Source organism: Neoarius graeffei, chromosome 15 (assembly GCF_027579695.1).
Source record: "Neoarius graeffei isolate fNeoGra1 chromosome 15, fNeoGra1.pri, whole genome shotgun sequence".
NCBI lineage: Eukaryota > Metazoa > Chordata > Actinopteri > Siluriformes > Ariidae > Neoarius > Neoarius graeffei.
This window is the reverse complement of record NC_083583.1, coordinates 18,678,329-18,704,916: the sequence shown is the minus strand read 5'-3', so window position 1 is coordinate 18,704,916 and position 26,588 is coordinate 18,678,329. Positions and strand designations below refer to the sequence as shown.

Below are 26,588 nucleotides of genomic sequence, written 5' to 3'. Positions count from 1 at the left end.
AGCCTATCCCAGCTGACCACGGGCGAAAGGCGGGGTACACCCTGGACAAGTCGCCAGGTCATCACAGGGCTGACACATAGACACAGACTACCATTCACACTCACACCTACGGTCAATTTAGAGTCACCAGTTAACCTAACCTGCATGTCTTTGGACTGTGGGGGAAACCGGAGCACCCGGAGGAAACCCACGCGGACACGGGGAGAACATGCAAACTCCACACAGAAAGGCCCTCGCCGGCCCCGGGGCTCGAACCCAGGACCTTCTTGCTGTGAGGCGACAGCGCTAACCACTACACCACCGTGCCGCCTAATGCACATATGATCATATGCAAATTTGTCCAATCGAAGCTTTAAATATTAAACTTATTGTAATTAGTGAATTTGAATTTAATGATGTATTTAGTATGCATGTTAGGTTTTTTCATTACGTACCATGTGCTGCTCTTCTCTGATCTGCAAGTGTGCCGATGTCCTGAAGCTGTTTACCCTGCTCTTCATCCAAAGCTTGAGTGAGCGCCTGGTACCATGTAGGATCACGGCTTTGGATATCTACAGAGGAGAAAACCCGTCGAGTTAAAGGAACAGTTAGAAAATGAGATTTTTCCATACCCCACAAATGCCGTCGATCATCCAAGATATGCCCAGGGTCAGCAATTCACGTTTAAGAAAGCAATGCAGCTAACATATGGGAAATAATCTCCAGTTTAATACCGTGATAACTACATGCCTGAATCACACTCTCGCTTCAAAAATAACCTGTATAAATTTAACAAGTATTCACACTAGGACTGACTGCTTGGTACTGCTCCTGAGAGAGATTTGCCCCCCCCGTAGTTTGCACTCACGTCACGATGCAGCTTTACTCGCCGACTACAACTCATGTTCATTAGTAAGGTGAGAACCAGGGCTGTAACGATATGCGTATCGAAATCAAAATCGCGATAGGCAGAGCCACGATCCGTATCGCGGTACACCCTTTCAAACTTCTCCTCAGCCCAAAAACAGAGGCGCTTCCAAACTTCTATTTATGAATACTTTACTTTTTATTTCAATTACATTTTAAACTTACTTAAATTACTTTTATTTTTTTATATCTATTAGTAAGTCGTTTTTTCGCCGACCTGCGACAATCTTCTGCGAGTCACGCAACGTCCACTCGCCACTGGCAGAGCATTCATTTCTTTTAAGCGGTCGCCATTCTGGTTGCGACGCGGGGAGCGAATCTGTAAACAAGCAGCTCATTGGCTGGCTATGTGCCACAAGCCAATCACAATCACTTGACCGTAAAGGCATGCAGTGTTGCCAGATTGGGCAGGTTTAGGTGCTTTTTGGCTGGTTTTGAACATATTTTGGGGTGGAAAACATTAGCAATATCTGGCAACACTGAAGGCATGTCTGCTTGGGCGGAAGCCTTCTGCGGTAGTTACATTTTGACACGCGAGCAATGTTTCACCTTAAAAATTCCGTAATTTCCATCTGTTTTCCGCGATCACAGAAAATCATTGGCCCTATGAGAGTGAGACAGTGAGAGAGCCACCCCTATACCCCCCCCCCCCCCCCCCAAAAAAAAATCTTAACGGATTTACACAATTTGGAAAAATGACTTTTTCAGAACCGAAAAAAACAGAGCTTCCGGCTCAACAGTATTATTTTGAGAAATTAAACAATCTTTGGATATACATTTGTTCATTTTTGCATACATATTACTCATTCTCTGCAGTGGTCTGAATTATTTGTTATTAAATAGTTAATGTAAGTAAGTAAGTAAATGTTAATAAGTCAAATTTACTACTTTAAAAAAACATTTTAAAAACAATCGTGGGCGTATCGAATCGTGGGTCAAAAATCGCGATACGAATCGAATCGTGAGTTGGGTGTATCGTTACAGCCCTAGTGAGAACCAGACCCGTTATTAACCCAAATAATCGCAGATGAATTGACACGTGCACGCTATAGCAGTAGAGTTCCGTGCAGTTAGCGATCATACCGTGCACAAGCCCAATTAACCACGGTACACAATGATTACACGAATGAAACTAATCAAACTTTGGGGGTCGAACGCGCTCGACTGTAGTACAAATCACCGAGTATGAACAGACCCTAAATAATAAACATATTGAACAGAAGGTTGAGAGTTCAAGTCCCAGTAGCTGCCACTGCTTGGCCTTCAAGCGATCCTGAAATGCTCAGTTTATATAGATTTGGATTTTAAAAAATGCTAACGTAACAATGGGTTCAACACAGATGCCACTATTGTTCAGTGCTGATGTCCTTTGCTCCATATCAAATTCAGTGATACTGGACATGCAAGTTGTTAACAACGCCAACCTTGAGGCAATAAGCTTCCCTTATTTATTAGCGCCATTATCCTCAGGATCTCATGCAAAATTAAACTTAAAAAAAAAATCTTGACTACTGGAAATAAACGAGTACTTTCAAGGCAATATTTGTGCAAACAGCATAAAATAAGGCCTCTTATAACAGGGCTTCTTGATTAAGTTCTCTCTAGGCCCCACAGACCTGAACCAACTTACAAGCCAAGTCCAGCATCATTTCAACGAGGCGTATAGAAACTTCGAGGCAGTAGATCTCAAATAAAGGGAGTTCTTACTCTGTAATATGGCTTTGAAGATCTGGTACTCATCGACAGGATTCTCGTCATCATCGACAGCGGTGGTGTATCCTTCTAACGCAGTCTCTTCAGCATCGTCTTCCTCCCAATCCTCATCACAACCATCTTCTCCTGCTTGCTTGGCGAGCATTTCAAGGTATTCTTGCCCTTCTTCGTCAATGTCATCCTCATCGCTTCCTAGTTCAGCTAAACACAAACGCCATGCTAAATGATGGGGGACACACCCTCAACACAATGCTAATGTAATAACCTGAGCAACACAAGTACACTATTTGCTACTTGGATGCTTTCAGTAGCACTTCGGTATCAGTTACCATTCTCATCCTCTTCTTCTCCGTCTTCGTCGTCCTCATCCTCCTCGTTCTCATGCTCGGCCCTGCAGGCGTAGGCCCTCTTTAAGCCGCTAAACAAGAGGATGGCAGCAGGGAGGAGCTGTCCAGCTACTTGATTGACAGCTTGTGGCCTCTGCTCCAAGTCCATTAAAGCGCACAGCCCCAGTACACACATCTTTCGGTCATGAAGCCTACAAGAGCAAACGGAGAACTTCTGTTACAGTAGAAGCACAGACACAGCCCCTTTGGCTTCGTGTGCGCCTCACGGCTCAGTTTAGCAGCTCGTGTCTACAAAAACGCCTACCTGCAACCCAAAATACAATGGTATGCTTGTTCGATTCAGAGTCAAAATGCTTTCTCACTGTAATCGAAACACTTGATTTCACTTGGAGCAGGACAGATACCACCTCACACAGACTTTGGCCAGTTGTTTCGATCTGCACCAAAGTTTGAATGCGCCAGGGTTTAATTCAAATGGACTAAACACTGCACACATTAAACCAACGATAAAGGTTTTGTGAACCCCTGCTCGAGAGGATTATTTCTAAAAAAAAAAAAAAGTCCAAACAAACTAATTAAATTTTGTTAAATGAAGAGGTTAAAGCCACAAGGCAAGTACCCAAGGAAGCAGTCGACATCTTTGAGCCACTGAGAGATAAAATGGTTGGTGATGGGCTCCGTGTTGTTGGGAAAGCGCAGATTCTCCAGAGTGTTGAGCAGCAGAGGAGGGTTATAGTACAGTGCAGCGATGGCCACCTGCAAGCACATGGTCCTCAGCTCACTGGTCTTCACCTCTCGCGTCAGACGCTCCAGCGCTGTAGTTACAAACAGTGGAACCACCTGCATGGGGGCAGTATTATTATTATTACTACTATAAGAGACTATGGATAATACTGACAGAGAGAGAGAGAGAGAGAGAGAGAGAGAGAGAGACAGTAAAGCTGCCTTAACGTACCTGGTCAATACCACGCCCTTTGCACTGCAGGATGATGACTTCAAGCAGCTTGGCAGCATGGCACTCTGGGTCCTCTCCTGGGTCACCTGATAGAACCTGGTAAAAGAACATACTACAATTTAGATGAAGCCGAAATCACTTGCATCCATTTATGATTATTATTATAACAATTATTATTAAAATATATACTAGTGCTGTCAAAGTTAACGCGATAACGCGATCTCAATTTAATGCGATTAAAAAAAAAAAAAGTGACGTTAACGCAAATTCTAATTTGGCCCTGCGAGTCACCCGTAGTTCCTGTTGAGGCTTGTCGCTTGTACTCTTCAATAAGAGTACGTGTGAGTGATGGAGAAAGGCATAGACATAGAAACATCCTCGCCGCCATATTGGATGGGGCAAAGTGGAGATTCTTCAGCCGTCTCTGGTATAGCGTCTAGACAGTAGCCGAGAATAAAGATGCCTCATTCATGTGCTGCGTTTAACTGTACCAACAGGTTTACCGTCCAAACGAGATCGCATGGGATTACCTTTCACAGGTGAGACTGGAAAAATACTTTTCAATACTGTTCCTTCAGTCTTCAGTTTCCCAGCTCATCCCCACCGGGTAGGTGTAGAGTTATAAGCAGTGAGAATTAGATAATACAGTGCCACACTATGATGAACGTTTTTGAACGTATGATGAATGTTTTTATTTTTATCTGTTTTTTTTCTTCTTTTATGGCAAATACTTCTCTTCAAAAGAAACTAATGAGTAAAATAAAACTTTATTTTTACAGTGATATGCACTTTTTCATCCCTTGGTTTTCTCATCGAATATGGAAGTTATGGATGTCAGTGGCTGTGACAAGACGCGTTATGCTCTGCAATTAAAAAAAAAAAAAAACCCACACATTGGTACAAAGCAAGCCCATTCACTTTATGCTGATAAGAGAATTACAATGGTTTTTCATGTGACAAAAATGTGCGATTAAATTGCGATTAATCGCGAGTTAAGCTAGCCGCACACTACGCCGATCCACGCGGTACCGAACCGACCCATTTCAGAGCCGACTCCCGACAGGGCACGCACATATCCCCAACTCACGACTGTTGACGAGTGCAGCCGCGATTGAAGCAACACCAAACGAGATTATGCGAACTGAGCATCATAAACATTCCGCTAAATATCACGTAACAACTTAATAGCTTTGTGATTGGCTATTGGATATAGTTACTGTTAAATCCAACACTTGAAGATGCTACAGGCTGAATTACAAAATGACACAACATGGAATATGTAGCGCACTATCTAGGCTGCATGAGCTATTATTTCCAACCTTAAATAGTGCACTTATATAGGGGAGTTAAAGCGATTTGGAATTCAGCCACACAACTTGAGCAGAGTGGCTTTCCAGCCCACTGTGTCTATGGAATTACAGTGTATACCTGCATTAAGTGCTACCAACACGTATTTCTCGTGCTAGAAATTGTGTTTAATGATGTCACGTGTTATATGCGAAAGATATGATTGGCTATTGCTAGCGACTCTCGCCGATCAGTCTGACTCCCGATTAGTTTTTCGAATCGGCTGTGAGGTGAGTCGGTACCATCGAAAACTAGTCTTTACACCTGACTCGCGACTTCAGTTGGCTCGGTACGCTGAAAAATCGGCGTAGTGTGTGGCTAGCTTTAACTATGACAGTCGCGACATTAATCATGATTAAATATTTTACCGTATTTTTCGGACTATAAGTCGCACTTTTTTTCATGGTTCGGCTAGCCATGCGACTTATACTCCGGTGCGACGTATATATGTTTTTTTTTTTTTCACCGCGGAATAACTGGAACTGATGCCGAGTCTGACGACAGCCACGCAGAAGAAGAGGAAACGGCGCTTCATCTGCTGCTGGAGGCAGAGTTGTTCAGAAGCGACACCGAGGATGAGGAATTCAATGGATTTGCTGATTTGGAGTGAAATCGCCAGCTTGATAAACTTGATTGACCTGTGTTTTATTATTAATGATAGGCCTATAGTTATTTAAATAAGTTATGTAATGATTTTAAGCAGTGCTTAATTTGTGAAGTGGGAGGTCCCGGAACGCAGGAGGTGGGTGGGTCCGGCGACTCAAAAAAAAAAAAAAGGCGGGGGGTGGTTTACTATAACTTGACGCACACGCGCTTATTGTGTGTGTAAAAAAAAAATAATAATATCAGACATTATGATCTTAGAAAACACTTTAGTGACGAACAGTTACAGACAGTAATATGTCGTGATATGTTATAAAATATTTTTATTAGGCTATATATTAAATTATATATTAAATTTATCTTCTAAAATAACAGACTACTCATATCACAACCGGTTTATTTCACCATTGGAGATCAGATCACACAACACATGAGTTAAATTACTCTTTTTAAGGATACAAGTAGGGGATTTAAAAGCGGTTGTTGTTTTTTTTTCACTAGACGGTTGTCTTTGGAGATGATATACCTATAGCCTACTTGACCTCTGATTTAATGAAATAAAATTCGACAAAAATGAAGAATGACACTCCTCGATGATGACTACAGCTTTAATAACAAAGATGAAAGAGCCATGGGGCGATAATAAGCCCTACCGGTAAAAATAATCTAAAAGCAAACTGATTAATGCATCAGTAATAGGCTACTAATATTAGTTATAATAATAATAATATAGGCTATTAGTAATAACGATAGTGATAGTATTAAAGATAGTAGTAGATATTTAAAATAATCAGACTAGGCTACTTACAGGGCAAAGGGCGCGTTATCACTGCTCAGCTGTTCGTTTATTAAATAAACAATGCAGTCGCGCAGTAACCACGCGCCGCTTATCAGATACAATCACAGATTCTATGGATAGAATAACCCTTCAAAAAAAGTGCGACTTATAGTCCGGTGCGACGTATATATGTTTTTTTCGTCTTCATAATGCATTTTTTGGCTGATGCGACTTAAACTCCGGAGCGACGTATAGTCCGGAAAATACGGTAATCGCTTGACAGCACTTATATATATATATATATATATATATATATATATATATATATACATACACACACACACACAAAGCTGCCTATTAGCTGAATCCAAATTAAAATAGAATCAATACATTTCCTTAAAAACCCTTAAAATGAGAATATACTAAACAGATTATTAAATCTAAATGAAATCCTTCTAACAGCCCATTTAAATTTGCTGTACTTGAAAATTCCAAGCAGAGTCACTGATACCACCAAGAAGTGGATCGTTTTCCTATAACAGCATGTCCGGATACGTTTTATTCCTCTTATACCACGGCAATTTCCACAATAACTACGATTTCTGATTTATTCAAAGGACAGTCCTAGTTTTATCCATTTACAGTTACATTTAATGTTGGAGTATCTGCAGCTCATGTGGAATCCACAATCAGAACAAATTCACTTGGACTGATTAACGCCTCTGCATGTAGAGGTGCTCGTACCTTTTTGCACATGCTGTAGATGATTTCAAGATACTTAGTGTCCGATAGAAGCGTGTCTGTGTCGACTGTAATGTAGTTGTGGAGGAGTGGCATCATGTCTGCAATTAAAGCATTTCAGTGTGCTTAGAGAAGCAGCAAACGAAGTTCCGTCCAAACCTTTATCTTTTTACAAGAAATCTCTTTTGTCCAGCTTTAAATGACGAGAATCCCTGTTTAAAAACTCCACATGGGCAGAAAACATTAAAAACACAAAACCTTTTGTAGAATTCACCATTCAAAGATACAAGTTACATTCTGAATCCAGAAGGGTCAGGGAAGAAGGTACACATGTACCACAAAACCATTAGGAAAGCAGAAATAACCAGAAGGACTTTTTTACTGTACTGGGAAGTTGGTTAAGCCATTTTAACATTTTGTTCTCCAAGATCTACACAGTGTAAGAGTTGTAATTCTAAGCTTCACGTTCAGGGTTTCTTAAATATAAAAAGCTATTTAAATCCGCAACCTGGATTTACCTGTGAAATAGTCAAAACCATCTTGCTGGAAGACCTCATAAACCAGAGGAAGGAGCTGCCACATTTGTGGGGACACTTGCTGACACGTCAGACTGTGAGCCAGTGACAGGATCTCTTCATAGAATTCTGTTTATTTAAAAAAAAAAAAAAGGCCAGAGTAATTAGAGGCTGCTTTGTGGAACTGTGGTAGTAAACTAAAATACAACACTCACCTAGGACGTGCTGCTGCAACACCGTGCCGATTACTTGCAGACAGATCCCTTCCAGCTGCTGCGTGATCTGGAATGAGCCAGTAAACTAATTAGCGATTGGCTAGCTACCTCCAGCAACCCAAGCTCAAACTGTACTGTAATCAAGACAAAATTTTCCTTTGCACAACTGTCTAAATATCAAGCACTGAATATTGCCATTATGCTATATTTTGAAAGCTTGGTCTTGCCTATGAGGCATGTTATACAAAGCTGGAGAAACAGTACGTGTTCCTTGGAACTTGTGGGTGGCAGGAAGTCAGCACTATGATGCACAGCAGGGAGAAGAGAAGGATGGACACACACACGCGCGCGCGCGCGCGCGCCTGTTCTGTTATGAGAAATCCAGCGAGTGGGCGTGTTGCTGCACTGACCTCTTTATGGTCCTCCACCACACTGAGCAGTGTGTCGATGGTGTTGAGGATGCCCATGGCTGTGACTGCTTTATCGTCACCGCCTTCCTCGTCTGGGCCAGTCTGAATCACCTGGTTGAAGGTCATAGCCTAGGATCGGAATATCAGGCATTCAGGCAAGTTTTAAAAAAATAAATAAAATATAATAATAATAAACAAAATATTCATAAGGAAACATTAGCAGCTACACTACGTACTTGTATTACATAAACCTAGGAGCAAAGTTTTAAAAAATATATATATTTACTTTTAAAGTCATTCCGTGACCTTACCAAATGCTGAGTCATCTCCACAGCGATGGGAGTCACCTCCTCACTGTACTCGCAGATCATCTTTTGGATGACGTTAGTGAGATCGTCATTCTCAGTCTCACGCACAATGTGAAGGAGAGCCTGCATCACTGGCCGGATGAAGGGGGTGATGTACTCTTTGGCTGTTGGGGGGGGGGGGGGGGGTTGTTCATTATCACTGGCATTGCTCCTTAAGAAACTCCTACGCTGCACTAAAGACGAAATGCTGAGGAGGAGAGTCAAAAGGAAAGGCGCCTACCTTTCTCTTGATTGCTGATGAGGACCTGCAGGGCGATAGCTGCCTCCACTTTGACGGGCATCTCGTTGTCGTTGATGAGGCAGAGGCGAGTCAGCTCCAAGGCTGTCTGCAGGTTCTGGTCACTCTTAAACTTCACCTCGCAGAAGTAGTGGAGCACCCAACAGGCCTGGGCACAGAGATGGTCATTTCATAAGCAGTTTTATTTTTTTCGTGGTGCGGTTTCCATCAAATCCTGCGCTCTGATTGGCTGGCGACTCGCTCGTTCACAACAAACATAGTAGCATTTTTTGTCAACTTTTTTTTTTTAATAAAAGATTTATAAGATTATCAAAAATCTTAAATTTTTGCCAGCATTTCTCAGGAGAATAGCATTAATTTTACAGCATGGATAGAGATAACGACAGTCTTCACAGCAAAAGCGAGTTTTACTACCCTGAGGAAGACAAAACAAAAGAAAACATTTCAGGAGAAAGCTAAAAACCTCTAACTTGCTAACGCCGAGCAAAAACATGGCTGAATCCTGAATGACTCAGTTTTGTATAAATAGGGGACTACATAGGCGGCAAAATGTAGTTGTTTTTTTTTTTCCTGCCATGGAAGTGCACTTGTATACCGAGGAGGAAGCAATTTGCATTACAGCCGTGAATGAAGAGTAAAAATTGCGGCTCGCCTCGGTTCTCCCTTTCGGGCGCTCTTGTTTTTTGTTAGAATTTGGTAAAGAAAAAAAATATATTATTTACCAGCTTAAGGTCGGGCTGTATGGTGAAATACCGTGACCTCGGCCTTGAATACTGACCTCGGCCCAGAAGGCCTTGGATAGTACTTTCAAGACCTCGGTCACGGTATTTCACCATACAGACCTCTCAGCTGGTAAATAACACATATATTTCTCGTAATATTAGACCCAAACTAGCTACACTCTCCACTGATAGCAGATGGTAATTATATAAAAGTAGACCTGAGCGATATGGAAGAATTTATCCTCATGAATATTCATTGGCAAAGGCAGTTCTCAAGCCATAAGTGGAGATACTCGGATGAGGGAGCAGCATAATTTTTATGAGCTCCCCTTGCGACATAGAAAGGGGAGCTAAATCTGGACTTGTTGAAGCATACAATTCCTGAAAAAGGCACAATGGGTTGTCTTATTTCTGAGTTTGTTGGATGGTAGACACTCAAGATAACCAAATGTATGTGAACAAGCACTGAAAACGTGAGTATTTCATAATAGGTGCTTTTTAAAAAGAAGCCCAGCATTACAAAAAAAAAAAAAACGATCAGCTCCAAATCCTGAAAAGCTTCAGCAGGTTCTCACAGTTGAATGTGCAGCATGGCACTGAAACCTAAATATGGTAACCGGATTCACAGCCAGAAGCAGCTCACTGACTGTTTTGCATGTAGCAGGATGTGTTGAGGGCAGCAACAGCACAGAAGGATGCATGCAAGTTCAACTGCTTCTAATGTCATTTTCAGAATGTGAAATGAAAAGCTATTCATCAGTTTAATAAATCTGTTCGACAGCATTAAAAAAAAAAAAAGCTGAATTACTTCACCTTACAATTTACGGTTCTTTGAGCTTTTAAAAGGCAAACATTGGCTTCAGAGTTCAACACCACATTTAAATAATAATAAGGCACAAATCGCCAACCAGGCCAGCATGATCATTGGACGGACCTAAACAAGTTCCAGGCCAGCATGATCATTGGACGGACCTAAACAAGTTCAATTCCAGGACTTGCATTCTCAGGTGTTAATTAAAAGCAGGGCTAGAATTTTGTAGGAATCTGTTTGGATTCTCGCAAAACCGTTTTGCGAGAATCCTGAGAATCCAATAAAAATAATTTCAACAACTTTTGTGTTTGTTGTGACTGTGTGTACGAGTTTGAATTCTTTTCACAAGCAGTCAGTTGGCCTCCAACTCAGCCCATACACACCATCAAGCTCATTATCACTTTATTTCACTCCTTAATCATCAACAACTGAAGAATGAAGCCGAGGACAACATCTCCAAAAGCCTGCCGCAAATACAGTAACTGTTACAGTAAACATTACAATACAGAGTTATTCACAGTAACAAACTCATCATTATTTCAATCCTTAATCGTCAAAAACTGAACAAAGAACATCTGAATGTCAGAAACCTAACTGCACCAATGTGTCAGGGTCATGCCAAACTATCATTTAGTTTACTCTGCCTCATCACTGACAGCTGAGTCTGAATCATCATCACTACTAGCAACGACACCAGAGTCAGGGTCAGGATGCAAAACGGCATACAAGTCAGTACTGGCAGAAGTACAGCTTGCACTGTCCGAGTGACATTCTGGGGTCAAGCCATGGAGGATCTTGTTTATGTCTTCTCATGTCAGTTTATCATATATTTATTCATTTCATTGGTCTTGTCTTTCTGATTCCGAATGACTGCACTAGTGTGTGTGTGTGTGTGTGTGTGTGTGTGTGTGTGTGTCAGACTCCTGTATAGGCTATATACATGGATTAAAGCAAAAAAAAAAAAAAAATCTGACTGAAAAAAAAAAGCTCCATGTCATTGGCCCCTACCACGTCAGCAATGCATCAAATTTTAAACGCCGTGTTGTCCATTATCCCCTAGGCCCCTACTTATAGTACATTTCCATAATTTTAACAATGACTAAAGCTAAGGCAAGACTTAACCAGTGTCATTACTGGCTATTCATGATGAAACATCAAGTTTTCAGCGCAAAGTGCAAATTTATTTCAACAATACTTTAGTAATGCACAGCAGTGGTTCAGAGAAAAGTGCAAGTGCAGTCGAACTTGAACCATGCTTTCAAAAGAGTGGAACAGAAAGAAAAATAGGAAAATCTGTTGAAATAAAGCCAGGAAACAAGAAAAGTAAAGTGAAAGTTCACTTTTTCTGCTAATTCGCAGTGAAGCCAAAGGCATCTAGTTTGGCAAAACCTGATGCCTGTTTTTGTTTCTTTTTCCTTGGCACAGCAGCAGGAGCTTGCCATTATCGCCCATTTCATTTTGCCAAGCCCATCTCCACTTATTCTTTACCGTTTTGTCGACACATCTGTGCCTTCATTTAAAAGAAGCGCGTCCATGCTGGCAAAACCGAAAGTAATTTGACGCGCTCTAGTGATGGAAATCGAAGGGCCTATGTCCGGTGAAATATGGCCTTATATGCAGTACTCGAGTTGAGGGGGGATGTGAGGGGAGGCATCCCCTTCTGAAATAAAAATCTCAAATCATCCCCCTTATAAAACGGCCATCCCCCCCCCCCCCCCCATCACATCCCTTGGGACATTTTACCAATTAATGTGGAAATTAGCCTACTATTATTTTAACAAATGTTACTACCATTTCATCATTAGAGGCTTTGCGCAGTGATGGCCTACATGTAGCCGGATAAAAAAGACACATTTATTTATTCGGTTGCACCTCTCATTCACACCTATACGGAGGTTTCAGTCACTGAAAACAGCTACTTTTGCAAACTCGGGGCAGAGTGGAGATTTCTGAAAACTCCATCTTCAGACACTCGTGTAAATCGGGAAAACGAAGCAACAGTGGGCGAGAGGGCGCGCGCGAATATAATGAGTCATAGGTGTGAATCTTTCACCGAATGCCAATTGTCCCGGTTCTTCATGAAATCGCACGCGCAAATTCATTAGGTTAACTTTCAAATAACTGTTCTTGTGCACTTGCGACACCAGAGACACTTTCCTGAATTTTGAGCTTTGGAGTATTGGCTTCTTTATCTATTTAATCAATTAATTTGTCACATACATTAAATTACTAATGTAAAACATTAGTAGCCTATTTAAGCAATAGCTGTTTTCTCCACTGTTTTCCGACCTCTTGTGCTTAGTGAATGAGACACGTCATTACACTCCACTGACCGACTTCCAATTCTGGACTTTTTTGAAAATGTAAAATATAGGCCTACGAGATGGTTTTTTGGCACTTAATTCGCGTTGGTCCTTCACTATTAATTTTTGAGACTGACGAGGCACTAAATACTGTGGAATTATTTTCTCCTTACTATGAAGTTTGGCATCTTAAACAAGTGTAGGGAAATCTTGCAGCCCGACTCTGCAGCCTCCAATGTTTAAGTGAACTGCTGAAACCATAATGTTTAAAGATTAAATCGTAGGCTAATCAAACCAAAGAGAGGAAAAGAAAAAAAAGAAAAGAAAAAAAAAAAACAGCCTTTCCAGAACGTTGTCTGCCGAAGCCTGTTTAACCTACAAAAGGCTTAATAGCATAGATCTTGCTGCGGCTTCAACAGGGCTGTTTAGATTTTTCACCTGATCACCTTTCAATAGGCAATTATTATTATTATTATTACTACTACAATAGGCCTAGTATTAGTAGTAGGCAAGTAGTTGCCTAGTAGTAGGACAGCCAGATTGTTTCATCAGTGGAGCCGCCGTTAAAAGGAAACTGATGCAGAGCGCCGCGGCTCGCCTCGGGGTGAATCGCGTCCCGAGGCGCGGGGCTGGCCCGCCCTGGCAGTGCTGGTTCGTTGGGGAGAGGGCAGAGGCTGGGACCTCTCCTGGCCGAGTTACGAGCGTCCAAAGTTTGGCTGGAGCCGCTGATAGAAACGAAACTCAACCCCCCTTTTTTTTCCTCAGATCTGCATCACTCTCATTATTGACCTTTAGCGCTCCCAGTTGACGGAAATCCGTCGTAGCGACGGAAAACTTTAATCCATGCTATACATCATTATATGCGTGACAATCAATCAATCATCGACCGTGAAACAGAATGCCCACCGTGCTTTGATTTTGTCATAGTGCAGGCTGCATGTCTTACACCTCGCTTTGACCGCGAAATAGTCTTCAAAAGTTGAAGTCATAATTGTCTAGTACAGTGTTTCCCAACCTGTCTTGAGCCACGGCACATATTTTACATTCAAAAAATCCCACGGCACACCACCAAACAAAAATGTCACAAAAAGTATATATAATGAAATATAAATGATCATCTAGTCTCAATTTACTCACAATTTACTTACTCAGTGTGAAACCTGGGCCTGTTTAGTTGAACACAAAGCTGATATACTCGCAGGAATTGAAGAAAGACACACGAAGATCTTCCTCAACAGCTCCGAGTCACTCTCCTTTTTTAGTTTTTATAGCAGTCATGCGTGAAAAGCCCAGCTCGCATAGATAGGTTGTGGAAAATCACTTTCTTCTGACCTCTACTCATACTAGGGCCTTCATCTGGGTCAGAATTTTCTCCAGGACCCAGTTTGGATTGTGTACTTTTTCTTTTCAAATATTTATCCATCGCCATCACCGCTGTCACACCCGAAGCATTACTAATTCTATTGTTTGAATGGCAACAGGTAGATACACAGGTTAATTAGCTACCTGCTGCCATCTAGTGGAAGAGTATTTAATTGTTCTGCCTGTCACTATACGTCACTGGCATAGATGAACGAAGACAAATTATTTGCAGTAAATAAATAATTTTCAGAACAATTAAGTGAAATTGGATAATTTCCCACAGTACACCTGATGATCTCTCACGGCACACTAATGTGCCGCGGCACAGTGGTTGGGAATCACTGGTCTAGTAGGTCATCGCCCCACGCCTGTAAACCGCGCCGCGATATTCTTTTCGTTTTTTCAACGGATTTCAAGGTGTTTGGCTGACTATCACTTGAGCTGGAGTACGCCATCTTGTTATTCTTGACAACAAAAGCCACCTGGCAAGTACTCGGCAGACTAGATGCAAGCGACACCAAGCGAGTGAAACACACTTTGCACATGCGCAGAACGTTTGTTTATCAAAACCGTTTGTGGAATTTGTGTTGAAGTGATTACTTTGATGTTTTACGATAAAATTACGATATTTCTTGAATATTTTGCATGAATCCGTTGAGATTCGCCTGGGGAACAGTTTACGCGAATACTCACACGAATTGATTAGCGCCAAAATTCTAGCCCTGAAAAGGACAACCCAGATCTATCAGGATCCCACCCATCCTCTCCAATTGGCATTTCAGCTGCTGCCATCAGGCCACAGACGACAACTTCTTTTGCACGTGACATCATGGCTAATTATGCATGAGGCTTTGAACCGGAAGTGGGCCGTGTTGGAGGATATACACACACGGCGCACATTTACTATAGAAGATATGCTTGAGAGCTTGTTGCGCTCAAGAATTTCTTTTGTTTCTTCGCTATGCCGACTTTGTGTTGTAACTGGATGCAAGCACAATTCTATTCGAGACAAGGGGACTTAAGCTCTAGAATTCCAGCAATTGTAAATAATCGAGAGAGAAAAAGAACCCACACACGAGAGAGAGTTGTCCAAGAAATGTAGACGTCAATGGCTGTCCAACATAAACCGGACTGATCTAAGCGATGAGAAAGCAAAACCCACACGAGTCTGCAATGAACATTTTATCAATGATGAGTGCTACGAACTTAGGAACGAACAATCGCAATATATATTAAAAATTTTTTTAAAAATAAATAAAAATACTGGATCGTTTAATAGCCTGGTTGTGCAGAAACTCGCTGCTGTCAAACGTGACAAAGCCGTGATCGGGTGCGTGAGCAGACAATCAAAGGCTTCTACGATTACTTCATTTAAAAAGAGCTGTATATCATTTGATGGCGCTGCTTTTATTTTGCTTTTTCTTTCCATTAGGGAAACCAAATGATCTCTACAATTTTACGGATCCAGACTGGGTTCCAACACAAAATCAAAGATGGTACGAAAGCAGTAGCTCAAAATGCTAGGCTTACAGAGTGCAGAAAGAAACGCAAAATTATTGAAGAATCTTCCCAAACGATCACAGAGTCAGTGGAGCAAGATTCATGTCAATCCACTACCTCAAATACCGCAGCCTCCTCGCCCAATGAGTGCTCTTTTATAACCATGTTATAGAGGAGTGTTCGATACCTGTCTTTTGAAGCAGTCAAAATGATGGTTTTTAAAATAGATTTGAGAAATGACGAGCTTCTAAATTTAACTCTCTTGGAAGGGCCATCCAGTGAGTTAAAATAAAAAGTTGAATAAGTTACGTTATCGCTTGGAACGCTGTTTACAGACGCTATATTGTTCGCATATCCTCAAACATGGTGGCAGTCAATGACACAAACAGTTTTGATCACGTGGTTGCAAATGAATAGTCCCAATGGCCAAGAAGAACAGCTACAAAAAGGTCTTTTATCCCATCAGCTGTGGCCATTCCAGGGATGAGAGTGGGTCCTGATGAAAAAAGCAGAAAATCTGTAATAAGGGGGGTCCGGGAGGACACCCCCAGGAAATTTTTTTCAAAATGAGACCTTACACACCCAATTTCCTGCAATCTGAGCTGTAGTTAATTAAAACACCTGATGCCTATTTTAGTACTTATTGAAATAAAAACACTATTATATAGAACAATATGTATCAAAATCAACATGTGTATTGCATTAATTCAAAATAATATCTACATTTTATGGGGATTGGTTATTACTCATTGTCAACACTTGTTTTTCTAAAAAAAATGTCCATTAAAATTCAGTTATTTACAGTTCCATTAATAATTCAAATTTTCATATATTCAATATTTTGAATTACCGTATTTTCTGGACTATAGAGCGCACCTGTATATAAGCCGCACCCGCTCTATTTATAAAAAAAAAAAAAAAAAAAAAAAAGAGATACAAGCCGCACCGGGCTATAAGCCGCAGATATCCATGTTGAAAAATTAGATATTTACTGCATGTACAGAACGATTTTGTACTGTAAATATACATGTATGTACCTGAACAGATTCTTTCCGAACAGTGCCTTTTAACACGGCAGCAACTTTGCTGATTAAAACGGAACAGAACCAAGAGAAAATAACCGGTATTTATCTACCTTCATTTCTCCTGTGTTTGAAACCACAAGTCACTTTAATCATCTTCGCTGAAACCCATGAAGCCGTCTTCTTCAGTGTCGGAGTTGAACAGCCTCAGAAGCGCTTCGTCACATCTGTCTCCATCAGTCTCGCTCTCCGTGTCACTGTCATCCTCCGGTGAAGTTAGCTCTGAAGGTGCGCCGCTCTCTTCGCGTAGCAGTCCAGCCTTTCGGAACCCGTTGGTGATGGTGGATTCTTTCACAGCACTCCACGCTGTTAGGATCCACTGACAGACATCAGAAAAGGATGCTTTTCGCATGCGGCCAGTTTTTGTGAAAGACTTCTCACCACTTGTCATCCAAGTCTCCCACTCAACCCGGAGTGCAGCTTTAAATGCCCGATTCACACTGATGTCAAGTGGCTGCAAATACTTTGTTGTACCTCCAGGAATCACAGCTGGAATGGAGTTTGTTTTCTTGATCGCTGCTTTCACAGAATCTGTGATGTGGGCCCTCATGCTATCCAAAACAAGCAGTGCTTTTTTCTGGTGAAAAAATCCTCCCGGGCGCTTACCGTAGCACTCTGTTAACCATTCATTCATTAGGCCTTCCATCATCCACCCTTTGGTGTTAACTTTGACCACTATGCCTTTCGGGAGTTGTTCTTTCGGCATAGTTATGCGCTTAAAAATCACCATTGGTGGAAGTTTTTGTCCGGATGTCGTGCATGCCAGAACGCAGGTCAAGTGCGTCTTCTCATGGCCTGTTGTTTTCAACAACACGGATGATGCACCTGTCTTGTTAACAGTCTTGGTCAGTGGCAGATCAAACGTCAAAGGGACTTCATCCATATTTATGATGTCGTCTGGTCCGATGGAGTTTTCTTGTATCTTTGTTTCAACGAATTTGTGGAAGTTTTCAATTTTTTCCTGATAGTCAGGGGGGAGTTGCTGACAGAGAGTGGTCCGTGCCCTAATGGACAGGTTTTTACGTCTCAAATCTGAAACACCATGACGGCCCAGCTTTGAAATCTTCAATATTCATTTCGTGGGCGATTGTTTCGGCTTTCAGTCGGATCTGTATAGTGGATACACCTCGGCCACCTGCTCTCTGTGTGTTCACCCAGTCCTCCAGGACATTTTCAAGTTCAGGCCACCTGCTTTTATGTCCTCTGAAAGCTTTTCTCAACTTTTGGCATTGCATGAGCTCTTCCCGCTGCCGCCTCCAACGTCTCACCATAGATTCATTGACGCCAAGCTTGCGTGCAGCAGCGCGGTTTCCTTCCTGGATAGCAAGCTCGATGGCCTTCAACTTAAAACTTGCATCATACGAACTTCTTCGTGTGGTTTCCATGATGAAGGGGCGAGGATTTGAAAATAATTACCGTACCAGTTAGCAATTTGTCGTGCGTGTTCTATCTGCTAAAGATCTGCTAATTCTTCTTTGCATTGATTTTTCGTCGATCTTATTTTTGATTCTACTTCCGGTTAGAGCGCCCCTAGCAGTGGAAGAAAAATCCACAGAATAGCCGCACCTTTGTATAAGCCGCATGGTTCAAAACCTAGGAAAAAAGTAGCGGCTTATAGTCCAGAAAATACGGTAAATAAAAACATTCATATCTTATGGAAACTGACCTTTTCCTAAATGTCCACATTACTTGTATATGATTTCTTCACAACGTCTATTTAAACTTAAGTTATATCGTTATCAACACTGTCAGCTATAATTCAAATTATCATATATTCAATGTATTGAATCAAACAAATGCATATTTTATGGAGACCGTCTTTATCTTACTGTTCACATCACTTGTATGTTTTCTTCAAAAGGAAAATGTCTATTTACACTTTTTACAGTTAAAAGCTATTTACAGTTCCCAGTTATTTTTGAAACAAATTTTCATTTGATCATTTAGACTTCAGCTTCTTGGCCAAAACCTTATCAGTCCTCTTTTTTTTCCCTTTTTCTTTCATTAGCCAGAGCCTCCTGTGTTTTTACATGCTCTAACCTGGCTCTCTTCTGCTTAAATTTTCATTGGCTTAAATTTTGTGAACTACTACAAGAATCTTTATAGTCAACCCTTAGCAGCAAATGTTAATCAAATGAGAACCTTTTTACAGAATCTTGATCTGCCATCTATTGGGAAACATCAGAATGACCTACTCACCAAACCATTTACAGGTGTTGGAAATAGAGAATGCAATAAACAGATTAAAGTCAAACAAATCCCCAGGTAGCGATGGTCTACCCTCAGAATGGTACAAAACATTTAAGGAACAACTTGTACCATTACTTTTGTCATCTTTTAACCATTCACTTGAGAAAGGCAAAATACCCCCATCATGGAAAGAAGCAGTGATATCAGTTATCCCCAAGGGGAATAACAACGAGACATGCTCAGGTTATAGACCTATATCGATTCTCAACGTAGATTATAAAATATACACTTCTATTATTGCTAAAAGATTTGACCAATTCATGAAAGACATTATTGACGAAGATCAGACAGGTTTCATTAAGGGCCGTCAAACACGACAATATAAGAAGAACTCTTCATGTTCTAGAACATGTTAAACAAAACAATATCAGTGCTGCATTTATAAGCCTTGATGCCGAAAAGGCTTCTGACTGTGTCAGCTGGGTTTTCCTTTATGAGGTTCTTAAAAAGTTTGGACTGAACACAAAGGCAATTGAGTGTATTAAGACACTCTATCAAAACCCAACTGCAAGGATCAAAATCAATGGCAGCTTGACAGAGACCATACAACTAGAACGATCAACCAGACAGGGCTGTTGCCTCTCTCCAACCCTGTTTGCAATCTTTATAGAACCACTGGCGCAAACAGTTAGACAGAGTAAGGAGCTTAAGGGCATCAGAATAGATGGAGAAGAACACATTATCGGCCTCTTTGCTGACGATGTGATCTGTTATCTAGAAGAACCGGATGTATGTCTCCCTAAACTGATTAGTCAACTGGAGGTCTATGGTTTTTATTCTGGATACAAATTGAATTTGACCAAAACACAAGTTTTAACATTCAATTACTCTCCAACCAAAAATATACAAGAAAAATTCAAATTTAACTGGAAATCAACAACAATGAAGTACCTTGGGGTAACTATAACAAAAACAACAGAAAGCCTATATGGCTCAAATTATGACAAAATAGATAAAAGTATCAAAAAAGACATAGATAGATGGACCGTCCTGTCTCTGGACTTCAGTTCACGAATAGCGACAATAAAAATGAATGTCCTTCCACGCCTGCTCTATCTTTTCCAGGCTTTACCTGTGGAAATTCCAGAGAAGCAATTTAGAGCATGGGACAAAACCATATCCAGATTTATTTGGAATGGACAAAGACTGAGAATTAAATTTGTGACTTTACAGTTGGAAAAACAAAAAGGAGGAATGGCATTGCCCAACCTCAAGGTGTATTTCCATGCAGCGCAAATCAAACACATAGTCTGCTGGTGTGATAAATCCTATGAAGCCAAATGGAAGAACCTAGAGCAGTTTGCGCAAAAGAGGGAAATCTCAAGTCTTATTGGCGATGCTGATGAAGCCAAAGACTTTTATAACCACATGGGCACCATCACCAAATTTACACTTAAGTGTGGTATGACATCACACGTAAACGTAAATTAGTGTCAGATACCAGGATGCTTAGATGGCCAGTATATGATAAATGTTTCATTCCAAATACCCAAGATCAGAGATTCAAACATTGGGCCTCATGTGGAATAACAGCTCTGTGTACTGTAATTAAAGAGGGGAGAATTTTGAGCTTTCAAGACTTGAAGGAAAGGTTCTCACTGGACAACCAAGATTATTTTAGATATTTACAGCTTAGAAACTATTACAATAAGGAGGTTAAACCAAACATAAATGTGGACAAAAATAGGGTAATCAAAACTGTAATAGGGGCATATAGCTTCAAGAGTAAAAGAATAATATCTGTGCTATATAAACAACTAACGGAGAGCAAAGGAAACACCACATATGTGAAACATAAATGGGAAAAAGAGTTAAATGTGGATATTTCTGAGGATGATTGGGTACAGATTTGGAGAACCCAGCACTCTACTGCGTCGTCTTGTACATGGAGAGAACATTGCTGGAAGAATGTAATACGATTTTTTATTACCCCTCAACTTAGAAGTAAGTACACATTTGTTTCCCAACCCTGTTGGAGAAAATGTGGTGAGATGAATGTGAATCATGCACATGTATTCTGGCTTTGCCCTAATATTGTTCAGTTTTGGGATGAAGTACATTCTGTTATTGTTTCGGTCTTGGGTTATCAAATACCCAAGACTTCCACAGTATTATATCTTGGTAACTTGGGAGGAAACATTGTGGTTAAGCCAGACAGATATATATTCAAAATCTTGATTGCAGCCAGCAAAAAGGCCATAACGAAAAAATGGTATAAGCCAGAACCACCAGACAGGGATGACTGTTTGAAACTTGTGAAAGAGATGTACATAATGGAGGACTTGACACATAGGATAAGACTGCAAGTTGACACATGCGTAGAAAAATGGATGAAATGGAATGTATGCATATCAATGACAGAATGACTGAAATTATACTATATTGAATACTTCAGAAACATGCCCATCCAGATTGTACCGTATATATTTTTTAATTTTTTTATTTTTTGTTGGTTTGTTCGTTTTGTTTTGATGTGTTTTTGTAATGGTAACTGATGGCAATTATTGTTTTTTCTTTACCCAAGTGTACCACTAAAAAATATAAAAATAAAGTGTTAAAAAAAAAGAATTTATAATAGCAGTCAATACACTAACACTTCTAGAATGATGTAGGCCCAGCTTTGTCATGAAAACATGTTTGTGCCATGAATGCGAGTTAGAAGACCTTTCAACTAGACTACAATGCACAGGCATCATATACACATCTGCACCCTGGTGACCAGATGATGAACTATTTGTCCATACACTAACAGTCCATACACTAACACCGGGGTCTGTTTGTGTACTGACTATTGTGTTAGTGTATTGACCAATTTGATAGGATGACAGTTTGATGTCTCTCGATCCCTTCTGTCAACCTACTAGTATATAGGCCTATACCTAGTACATGTATCCTACCAGGATATCTTTAAAGGTTTTCTGATTAGGCCTAGTCAATTTCTGAGAGTGTCTGTGTACTGACTTAAAAATTTGAATTTGCCCCTCCCCCCCAGTACTCACCTTTTACAAACTGTTAATTTTACTTCCAGCTTCCCCTACTTACTACCTGGTTGAATGATTGATCTTTACTGTTCTGCTCAAATAATCAACTTCGTTGTCTTATTTTTGAACGTCAGTACACAAACATGCTGTCAGTACACAAACGCTGCACCCTTTTAATACATATATTTATTGTTCTATTGTGATATACATTTTCAAATAGAATTATTTATAATAAGGCCCAGATTTGTAATTGGGGTCAATTACATTTTGATTTTGGTCAGAGTTTATGGATTTATTAGGCATTTCAGAGACCTGTTTGTGTACTGACAGAGACAAGGGCAACCTTGACCTTGAAATGACCTTGACCTTTGACCTTGAATTTTGCCATATCGAGCAATAAGAAGATACTTTGATAAAACTCCAAAATTGGCTACCAGAATTCTGCCTTATGAACTTATCAGTTTGCTCAAGGTCCATATCCCAATTTGCAACTCTAGTGGAGAACCACCCGTAAACATCGTTGGAGTTAATAAAGCTTGAACAGCATGAAGGAACATACCCCAACCCCCCAAAATTAATTAAAAAAAAAAAATTCTCAACGGATTTGACATAATATAAAAAGCTCGTTTTTCTCAGAAAAAGCAGAAATCTGTCAAAAAGCGGAAAACTCTCATCCCTGTATTCTCAAAAAGGGACCACTCAAATAAGTCCCACTCAGCGCACACACCCTTAATTTTCTCTTTTATTCCCACTTTATTTTTTCCCCATTCATTTAATTGCTTTTTAGACTAAACTGTGACAGACTCTTCCATTTGTTTATTTTACAGTATTTTATTGTAATGTATTCTTAAAATGTCTTTTGTATGACGTATTTGTCTTTTTGTCTTCCATGTCAGTGCCAACGACAACCTTCCATTTTGTCCAAGATTAATGGACAATAAAGTAGTCTACGACTTTTTTTTTTTTTTTAGAGAATTATCACATTTATTCTGGCCTGCTCCTTACCCTTGCTCTCATGTATCCCAGCTCACTACGGAAGAGAGGAAACACATGGCTCTGCAGCATGAACTCCATCTGGTCTTTGTAGATCTTTTTCTGTAAGCCAGAGAGGAAAAAAGAAAAAAAAAAATTTTTAAATGGATCGTGATATCAGCACAACTGGTTCCATGATTGACTTTAGCTACTAGACAGACAGATAAATAGGGTAGCTGTTAGGACCTTGAGCAATATCTCAGCCAAGGAGCCGATCATGTGTAGCGCACCGTCTTTCTTGCGGGGATCTGAGGTCAGCTCAGTGAGGATCTGATAACAGAAGCCCATGGTCTTCTGCAATACCTGCAATACAAACACAACATGCTCAAAAACATGCGTATCTTCAGGATTTCTAAAATGGACCAACTCAACAACAGCTTTTAAGTTTCTCTTACACCGGTCTTATCCGAATACCTGCAGATCTTGTTATAGTTATGCGTGTATTAAAAGAGCGCTTCAATTAGAACATTAAGCAAATCGCATAGAGGCTAAAGACGGAGCTCAGGTTTATATTTAAAAAAAAATAATCATGTATTCCTTTATGACAGGCCATTTGTTAGTATTTTTCATACAAGACGACCTGGGTACTGCTACCATTTGCATATCCTGCATTCCTGGTATTGTGTGTTCCATGGGTTCTGCAGCCATCATGCAGAATATAACCAGAACAACTAAAATAAGAGACAAACTGTACACTTAGGGCTGTGCGATATGGGAAAAAATGAATATCCCGATACATCATCTCCATTTCACGATATACATCTCGATATATTGAAATCTCCTCTAAAGGACCCCATGAAATCTAACTTTTACTCTTTACTGTTTTCACTACAATCCCTGCAGATTAAATAACATTCTTGGTTAACTTTACAGGTGGTTTTCAACAACACATTTAACTGTAAAATGTCTGCGACCAGGCAACTCATATTTGGGATCGAGTGTGTTTAGTAATTTTTGGAAGCCTGGTTTTTCCACAATACTAATTAGGATCATGTCTTCGGCAATGAAGTTAGTGCTTGCATCCGTTTTCACACCTGGTCCCCTTTAAAGGAACCAGACTCAGTCCTCTCTAAGTGGACCAAAAAGTGGACCAACAGAAAAAGAACTCAGTTCTTTTTGTGTTCACACTGAATTTATTACAAAGAGGACTGGGTTCTCTTTCTGGTCCAGTTAAGCTTTGATGGGGCCTCAGTCCTCTTTCTGTTCACACCAGGTCCTCTCGAGCCCTCAGACCCCCAGTGCACAGAATTCTGGATAATTTTCTCTTGAATCAAAATGTCTGCTGCCATGCTTGCCCTGCTGTATTCTTTGATCAAAATAGTGCGGATTAAGGAAAATAAATTTATTATATTAATTTATTATATCTCTCTCTCTCTCTCTCTCTCTCTCTCTCTCTCTCTTATATATATATATATATATATATATATATATATATATATATATATATATATATATATATATATATATAAAAAACACACACACAATCACGTGACCAACTACGGCAAACGAAGGTTAAACTACAGTGAAAAAGACGAAGTGAACCCGGTGTGCTTTTTGTTCACAATGCGCAGATTAGGCGAACCGTACCGTTGATTTTTAGCGAACCGTACTGAGACCACCTCCTGAGGTGGTCTCAGTTTGGTTCGCTTTAAAGGGGTCTGGGTACGGTTGGAGTGTTCACATATGCACAAAAAATGCTGAGTCATCGATCTGAGTTCGGTTAGATGGCTGAAAGGGACCAAGTGTGAAAACACCCTGAGAGACTCTTCATACTGTACCGGGTGAGTTTTCAGGTGATGGAACATATTTGTAGTGCTGCTGCCTTTCGTGATGACAGTTTTTTGCACACTTCACAAATTGGCATTTGCTGTTCTACGTCCTCCTCGCAATATCCAAAAAAAATGCCAGATGACTGACCCCTTACTAGTTCTTTTAGGAACCAATTCGTCCACTTCCATTTTTAAATTTGTCGCTGAAATTGACAGATCTTCCACGGTAGCCTATGCAACACCAGTTATTGCACGAACTGAGTCAGCACTGTAAACCGAAACTAGAAAATCTTCCCGCAAGTTCCTTTCAGCACCGAGATGTCGCCCGGGATTGGTTGGCGAGTGTGTGACGTTATTGGGTTTTTTTTTTTTTTTTACCCTTAGGCAGCCTGAGGGACAGGGAGAAAATCACCGGAAAATGTTTTCAACAAACGCAAGTCGGCAGATGACCATAAAATACTCGATAGTTACGATATAAAAATTTTATGTATCTCACACAGATTTTCAGAGATATATCGAGTATATTCGATATATCGCACAGCCCTATGTACACTATCCCTTATGAGTTTTGTAGGAGAGAATGGAGGCTGGCCAGTGGTGGAGGGTCACACTGACGTCACTAGACCAGTACTATGATCTCCAGTGGCTCTGTGGCTGCAGGTATGGTGTGAGCACAGTCACAGACTGTAAAACACAGACTGGAGACGGCACTAAACGCAGACAGGCACCACGCACACCGCTTTACCCACAGCCAGCAAGAAAATAACAAACAGGAAGACCCCAGCCATTCTGCTTGCCTTATAATCAATCTTCTACCAAGTTAGAAAATTCACAAGCTTTAACTTGTAGGAAATGTTCACAGTGCAAAGTTAATGAAGCTGGTTGTCACTCGGGCAAATATCAGACCCTCCAGGATTTCGCGATGTTGCGATTTGCAACTTCAACGCAAATTCAACCAATCCCCACGAATTCAGGGCGGTGTTGCTATTATATCCAATCACCGCAACTTTCCCGCAAATTTGACGAATCGTTGGCTTCGTCTTGAGGTGACGTCGACAAACTACCTTCCGCCTTACTTCCGTGTATACGTTCAAGAGAAGCAGCATGTGCGAGTCAGTGTTTATGTAGGCTTAAATTCTGTTACTGAAAGTGTGTTATGTTTACAGTGAAGGACTGTGTGCACTTTACATTATTTTTTTACTTAATACAAGAAATTAATGGATGCCAACATTTTTGCCAAAATGGTATTTTATTTTCCATTGTTTAGGCAGCTTCAGCATCATACTGTGAGATTCTGTTCAAATTGTTTTTTTTCTTCTATGAAGCCTGAGCCATTTATTTTATTAGTTTATAATTGTTTAATTTAGTCTTCGGGGCGGCACGGTGGTGTAATGGTTAGTGCTGTCGCCTCACAGCAAGAAGGTCCTGGGTTCGAGCCCCGGGGCCGGCGAGGGCCTTTCTGTGCGGAGTTTGCATGTTCTCCCCGTGTCCGCGTGGGTTTCCTCCGGGTGCTCCGGTTTCCCCCACAGTCCAAAGACATGCAGGTTAGGTTAACTGGTGACTCTAAATTGACCGTAGGTGTGAATGTGAGTGTGAATGGTTGTCTGTGTCTATGTGTCAGCCCTGTGATGACCTGGCGA

General features: G+C 40.6%; 1 protein-coding gene and 1 non-coding gene across 2 annotated transcripts in view; both read right to left on the bottom strand.

Moving 5' to 3' along the window:
• ipo7 (importin 7) overlaps positions 1-26,588 on the bottom strand; it is a 62,646-nt gene that overhangs the window by 3,784 nt on the left and 32,274 nt on the right. The window contains exons 12-24 of the mRNA XM_060940952.1: positions 23,366-23,482; positions 23,153-23,242; positions 9,119-9,284; positions 8,842-9,002; positions 8,531-8,659; positions 8,121-8,187; positions 7,909-8,034; positions 7,394-7,491; positions 3,922-4,017; positions 3,586-3,806; positions 2,949-3,157; positions 2,614-2,820; positions 435-551 (exon numbers count right to left, since the gene is read on the bottom strand). Coding sequence (XP_060796935.1) covers positions 435-551; positions 2,614-2,820; positions 2,949-3,157; positions 3,586-3,806; positions 3,922-4,017; positions 7,394-7,491; positions 7,909-8,034; positions 8,121-8,187; positions 8,531-8,659; positions 8,842-9,002; positions 9,119-9,284; positions 23,153-23,242; positions 23,366-23,482 — 1,804 coding nt within the window. The remainder of the gene's footprint in view (positions 1-434; positions 552-2,613; positions 2,821-2,948; positions 3,158-3,585; positions 3,807-3,921; positions 4,018-7,393; positions 7,492-7,908; positions 8,035-8,120; positions 8,188-8,530; positions 8,660-8,841; positions 9,003-9,118; positions 9,285-23,152; positions 23,243-23,365; positions 23,483-26,588) is intronic.
• On the bottom strand, positions 25,515-25,693 carry LOC132899798 (small nucleolar RNA SNORA23). Its single transcript, XR_009656705.1, has one exon. It is a non-coding gene; the product is annotated as a small nucleolar RNA SNORA23 (small nucleolar RNA).